The sequence below is a fragment of the Denticeps clupeoides genome, chromosome 1 (assembly GCF_900700375.1).
Source record: "Denticeps clupeoides chromosome 1, fDenClu1.1, whole genome shotgun sequence".
NCBI lineage: Eukaryota > Metazoa > Chordata > Actinopteri > Clupeiformes > Denticipitidae > Denticeps > Denticeps clupeoides.
Genome location: NC_041707.1, coordinates 39,170,750 through 39,176,749, shown reverse-complemented (window position 1 = coordinate 39,176,749; position 6,000 = coordinate 39,170,750). Strand labels below are relative to the sequence as shown.

Here is a 6,000-nt window from a genome sequence, read left to right as displayed (position 1 = left end):
TTAAAAAAAAAAACGACATCACAACCAGACATACATCACTGACCGTTTCTGGGAGATCCAACCACACACACACTCTTAATAGAAAAGAACATAACGTCAATTTCAGATTTATTGTTGTTTTATATGCTGAGATGTTCCTTAACTTTGTATTTACAGTAATGAATTTACCCTTTTTGGGTGAACTGCAGAGGTCTCGCTGTGGCAGAAAAGCTTAAATATAACCATCTTCATACGACTTTTTTTTTTTTTTTTTTACGCTGAAATCGTATTTTTTTTATATATATTTTACCTTGTTTTTTATTCTATCTTTGTAAACATATTCATATATGGGTTTCTTTTTTTTTTAGAATTACTTGACACTACAGATTTCTTTGAACCCATTACAGTGACAATAAAGACATTTTGCACTGCTTAACCAGTTGGCGCTCTAGTGTATTTCGAACGCTGGTTTCCCAAGCCGATGTTCCCTCTGGATGCTTGAGTCCGTTCTTACTTGTGAAACTTAACTCAGTGTCATTTCGTCCGGATCTTTCACCCCAGGGCTGATGAGAGGAACCAGTGTTTTATGCGGTGGGATGTTATTAAAGGTGCACAGATGCGTCCCGCTGTCTACATTATAGAAGGACAGAGTGTGTTTCTCACAGTCCAAAAACACTCCCAGTGTGAAAAATGGCCGTGCATGTGGGACTGCAGTTGGTGGTTGTGTGTTGGCGTAGAGACCCGTTCCTTTTTTATGGTGCAGAACCCAGTAGCCGTTCTCCGGAGATAAGCAAGCTGGCTCTCTCCCGCCGACACACACCCCAGCGTAGGATGACTGTCTTTCTCCTTTTGGAGTTTTTAAAGGGAAACTATAGCCCTTTACCATGAAGCCGTTCACCTCCCAGTAGTGCTGATGTGAGCTGAATCTCTGTTCACACAGAACGTGAGCAGGATGATTCTCAGAGACTTTGTCTCTCTTTTCGTCCGAATATTTCACCGATTTCGCCGATTTCACCGTCAGGAAACCTGGAGCAGACTGACGATCAAGTGTGAGGTTCACTGAAAGGGAAGAGAGATGAATATTATTAGTCCGAATATTAATCCTGAAGCATGGGTGCATAATTCACACCTTACCTTTCCACCCCCTGACACAGCACAGTTCTGTTCAATAAAGGTCTGGTTATAATACTTCAGGAATTTAATACGGCAATGCAGATACTTGTAGATGTAATGTAGATATTTACCTTGAATGAGGATAATTTCACTGCCCGTATCAGTAGATTTTACCCCTTGTTCTGAAGAAATGGAAATTAAAGGATTTGGTAAAAGGAACGACCCGTGTCTGTTTTTGTGATGCTTGTGCATTGCTGATTTTGTACTGATGAGATGATGTGAACGTGAAGATTTACCTGCTTTCTTTACTGATTCTTTCGCTGGCTGGGGGTCGGTTCTTGCTTCTAAAAGGTTTAGAACAAAGTTGTGCTTTTCATGCGTGCTAATGCGGCAAATGAAGCAAACGTCTCCGCGTTCCACGTACGTACCCGTTTCATGTCCCATTGCAGAATGGGATTCTGTAGTGTTGTTTGGGGCAGTGCGCTTCGCTGTAAAACATTTATAGAAGCGTTGGGTTGGGTTTCTTAAAATGCGCCTGATTTCCTGCGGCATTTAAAGACACGTACTTTCCAGAAGAATCTTCGTTTCTTGTGCTGAAAAAAAAAAAAAAAACTATTTGAATACCAGTTGTGGTGGTTTAAGGCACTTGGCAGATGCCCTTATCCAGAGCGACTTACAACGTGCTTCCATGTTACCATCGATGAAGTGATCAGTTCTGATCAATTCTGATCAGTTGATCAGAATGTAAGAAAAAGCGGTCCAGCTCATCCTCTTTAAAAGAGGGTTGTAAAGTGGGGTTTTTTGGACTGTGCATCGTTTGAATGAACTTTGCACGAACATGCATGTTGTCGGCAACAAAAATATGAATCAGATGGTATAAATAAATACTAAAACGCATGCACATCACGCAATGGTTTAAATCTGCTAAACATTTCTGGAAATAAGTTGCTGCTGCATTCTGAAGAGTTCATAAAAGGTGAAAATGGAGCCGCTCCTCACCTGCACACCCTCCAGTTTGTGGCTGCTGAGCGAATGCCTCTGAAAGTATGAAATCAAAAGAAACAAGATCATTTGCTGGCAACGAAAATGGAGCATTCAGGAAGTGCCGTAACTTACTTTTTGTCTTTGGGCTCCAAGCGATGAAACCTTGAAAGTAAATGTACCGATTGAAGTTATACGTGTTTAACGTTGATGTTAAAGGTTATAGAACGCAGGGATATTAAAGCATGGAAAGCACAAGTTCCTTCCCTTCCCATATCATGGAACCAGGGTTCATCAGCCGTTCCATGTCCAATCACGTGACCAACCACGCGAGTTGTAAAAGATCGTAGTACAATTGAGATTTACCTTTTTTATAGAGGAGAACGAGCGCAGCCAACAGCAGAGTGAGAAGGACGAGCAGAATTCCCATGATGGCCTCAGCCCATTTCCCTGCATTGAAACAGAACGTTCTGCCTGTAGAACGCCGAACCGGCTGAGTGCAGTGGAGCCATTTCATCCTCTCACACCTTCTCACTCACCAGACGTCCGGTATTCGGGCGGAACTGTGGGTAATCTGCTGATGCGGGGCACCACTCGACTCTCCCTCGCCTCGGGACCAGACAGGGACACGGAGCAGGAGATCCAGTCTCTCTCTGAAGATGGGGTGAGCATCCAGGAGCTCACGGTCATCAAGTACTTCACGGCTGAAACGAGGGAGAGGAGGACCTGGTCATGTTCAGAGTTCAGAGGTATGAGCTCCTGAATGAGCTCATGAATGAGCTCCTTTACCTGAAAACTGAACATGCTGGTTTTGGATTAAAGCTCCGCCTCCATCCCTCCATGCCAGCGTCGGCTCTGGAAACCAGTCGTGTGACACACAGGTGACATTCACCTGACCGTCCCTTTTCTCGGACAGCAAGAGGACTGGAACAGAACCCACATCTACGACCAGAACCAAGAAGCATGGGTGGTAGTAGCCTAGCGGGTAACACACTCCTCTATGAACCAGAAGACCCAGGTTCAAACCCCATTTACTGCCATCGTGTCCCTGAGAAGGACACTAAAATCTGAGTGTCTCCAGGGGGGGACTGTCCCTGGAACTACTGACTGCAAGTAGCTCTGGATAAGGGTGTCTGGTAAATAATGCTGTAAATGCAAGAAGCTTTTTTACTGTTGGGGTTTTCTTTGAATTTATATCAGGGGGTTTCGTTCAGTGAAAACGCATCTGGAGACCACGCCCACCAACAAACATACAAATTGCCGGCATTCTGATTGGTGAACCAGTGACTTGAATCACTGAACACCCCCCCCCGCACTGCGTTATTTGCTCCCGAGGGGAATATTGCATTAATGTCGTATTAATTGCTATTATCATTTGTGGAAAATGACCATGCTACATCATTGACATTGGCCTATTCATTCAAATTATTTAAACAAATATTTAAAAATATTAAATCTGTAGACCCTAAAGAGGCCAACAATGCCACACAGTGGTGGAGTAAAGTAAGTGCGCAACTGCCTTCTGAGCAAGTTCCATGTAGAGGCAGAATAAACATACTTCTGATGTTCAGGGTCACTTCGGCTGATTCGTACCACGTCTTGCTACTAACGTAGCAGACGTAGATGCCGTTGTCGGCCACGGTGAGGTTCTCCAGCGCCAGGTCCACGGAGCCCTTGGCCAGGTCGCCTGTTAGGGTCGCCCTGCCTCTGTACCGCGGGTCGGAGGCCTTCTCCTGGATCCCCCGGTTCTCATAGTGGAGAACTGGGGAGTTGACGGCTTCGGGCCGATACCAGGACACTCCCAAGTCGTCCACGCTGAAGGAGGGAGAGACTTGACAGGGCAGGACGACAGACGATCCGGACTGGACTGTGATCGGCTCCGTGGGAACTTTGAGGGAGAAGGTTTCCGGTGCTGTAAATAAAAATGACCTTAAATGTGGACGATTATGACGATTCATTGTTTTAGATTCTCTTACCTTCGCCCGCATTATTTAGGGCCACAGGCAGAAGGAAAGACGTCCATATCAGCAACATCGCCGCCAGTCCCTGGGACAGTTTCACTTTTGTCTTTGTTCGCCTGTGTTAATGATAAAAACCTGTTAAGTACGGCCAGCATTTTTATGGAGGCAGAAGGCCGAACGTTCATACGCAGCCTGTGTAAACCTGTGTAACACATTTCTTGTGCTAGTTTTAGCCAGATTTATTAATTAAACTGAACCCAGGTGGGGTACAGGAGTCGCCCCTGATTGAAAAAGACTCGGACCAACATGGACCTCGCCGGCTTCTCACTTTTATTAACAAAGTTGGGTGTTGATGGGCTCCGTTTTGCTTGCAGAACTTTAGAAGATGAGCCAATTCTTGCTGATTCTGTTCTTACGGCCGTCCTGAATAAGGTTTTCGTATTTGATAATGGAGCCGTTGTAAATATCTGATGAAACGATGTGTTCACCTCAAACACTGAAAAGTCACGGTATTTCTCTTATGACCCGTAACCCTAAACTGAAGGGTGGAGTCAGAGTCATTTAAACCTAACCAGAGTCAGTTTTACTATCATAAACTCTCAGAAGTATTAAATCACCCTGGTGGTTTAACCGTGGAACTACAAGGAAAAGTAACGATCAACAAGAGTTACTTCGCCTCTTGCAGGAACATGTTCTGCACGCAGAACAACTAACACTCAACTTTAACATAAAGAGAAAAGCCAGTGAGGTCCATGTTGGTCCAAGTTGTTTTTCATGACGGTGGGTAAATCAGGGCGGCTCTTGCTCCCCATCTGGTCTTGCCACCATGGAAATGAACTGGGACCCAGTTGGGCAGACCAGACCAGCCCATCTGGGCCCCACATGCTCTTTTTGGCCTATACTGTATATACATGTCCCCCTCAGGAATTACCGAAAAGAAAATTTTACTGTTTAACGTCCCGCCCCCGACAATGATGAGGGATTTTCCGCCGTGTGCTTAATTCCGCCCGTCGTTAACGGCACGGCCATTTTGTAATAAACGGTAAACTGCTCTGTAAAGTCGTGCAAGCCGAACAGGAAGGTGCTGCTGACGCTCACCTGGGACGGGACGAGGCGCAGTCGCTCGTCCTCACATTGCACCCGCAGGGGCGAAAGCCAAGCAAACAGCACACGAAAGCGAGCCTCCGAAACGCCGGACGAAAGACAGAGGCGTCAAAACTAGGCAGCAGAGAGCCGGAAAGTCCCGAGGGAGCGATGGGAGGAGTGTGGAGGGTGACACCTAACTTCCTTTTGGCTCTGGATCAAACCAACACTCTGTGAGGTGACGCGGTGGCCCGGTCTCGGTTGAAGGAGATAAATGATCTTGGTTTCGTGGTTCTGCCCCAAGACGGCACCAGTTTTTCCCCCCGGATGAGACAAGAGGGCAGAAAACTTGAAACTGGCTTTAAACACTACACAGAATTCCCTGTACTTGCAGATTAGTGAAAGAGAACACGAAAATGTCCTGATTCCGGATGCATTTCTTGCATGTCTTCTCAGGAACTTTATTCTGTGTGGCGTCGGCGTCCAGATTTGCTAGAACCTGTTGGACCCGTTTTTTTAATTTCTTCTATTCACCCTGCCATGTTTTCTGGGCTGAGCTGTTCATGACATACAACTTTTAGTCTGTCATAAAATATGCATATCTATATATATTAGTGACTGTAAGTTAGTCATTTCTTATGGTTCTGAGCTGTCAATCACTGACATCTAAATTACACATCAGACCCTCTCACTATCATGTGCAGAAAGGTTACATGTTTATGTCCATCATTTCTTTTTTTAATTAATCCTCAGTGGTATTAGGGTGTAGACACATATTTAATATTAATTCTTTTTAATGATTTTTTTGCTGCCCATACTGGGGTTCATATTAAGATGGGGCTGATATGGACCACCTGTCTGGTACCTGCGTACCACCCCATAT

General features: G+C 45.2%; 1 protein-coding gene across 3 annotated transcripts; it reads right to left on the bottom strand.

The window, feature by feature from the left end:
* Positions 1-236: 236 nt before the first annotated feature.
* On the bottom strand, positions 237-5,300 carry LOC114793486 (butyrophilin subfamily 1 member A1-like). Of its 3 annotated transcripts, XM_028985304.1 has the most exons (14): positions 5,133-5,292; positions 4,050-4,150; positions 3,632-3,985; positions 2,863-3,015; positions 2,613-2,777; positions 2,440-2,523; positions 2,209-2,238; positions 2,092-2,130; positions 1,659-1,685; positions 1,521-1,580; positions 1,389-1,436; positions 1,224-1,274; positions 1,114-1,140; positions 237-1,038 (listed from the first exon to the last, which is right to left on the bottom strand). In XM_028985304.1, the coding sequence occupies exons 2-14, from the start codon at positions 4,105-4,107 to the stop codon at positions 503-505; spliced, it is 1,632 nt and encodes a 543-aa protein (XP_028841137.1). In that variant the 5' UTR covers positions 4,108-4,150; positions 5,133-5,292; the 3' UTR covers positions 237-502. The 3 variants fall into 3 exon arrangements, with proteins under 3 accessions (XP_028841137.1, XP_028841146.1, XP_028841130.1); XM_028985313.1 differs by having other exon boundaries at positions 2,092-2,238; positions 5,133-5,300; XM_028985297.1 differs by having other exon boundaries at positions 2,092-2,238; positions 3,632-3,961; positions 5,133-5,297.
* Between the last annotated feature and the right edge of the window lie 700 nt (positions 5,301-6,000).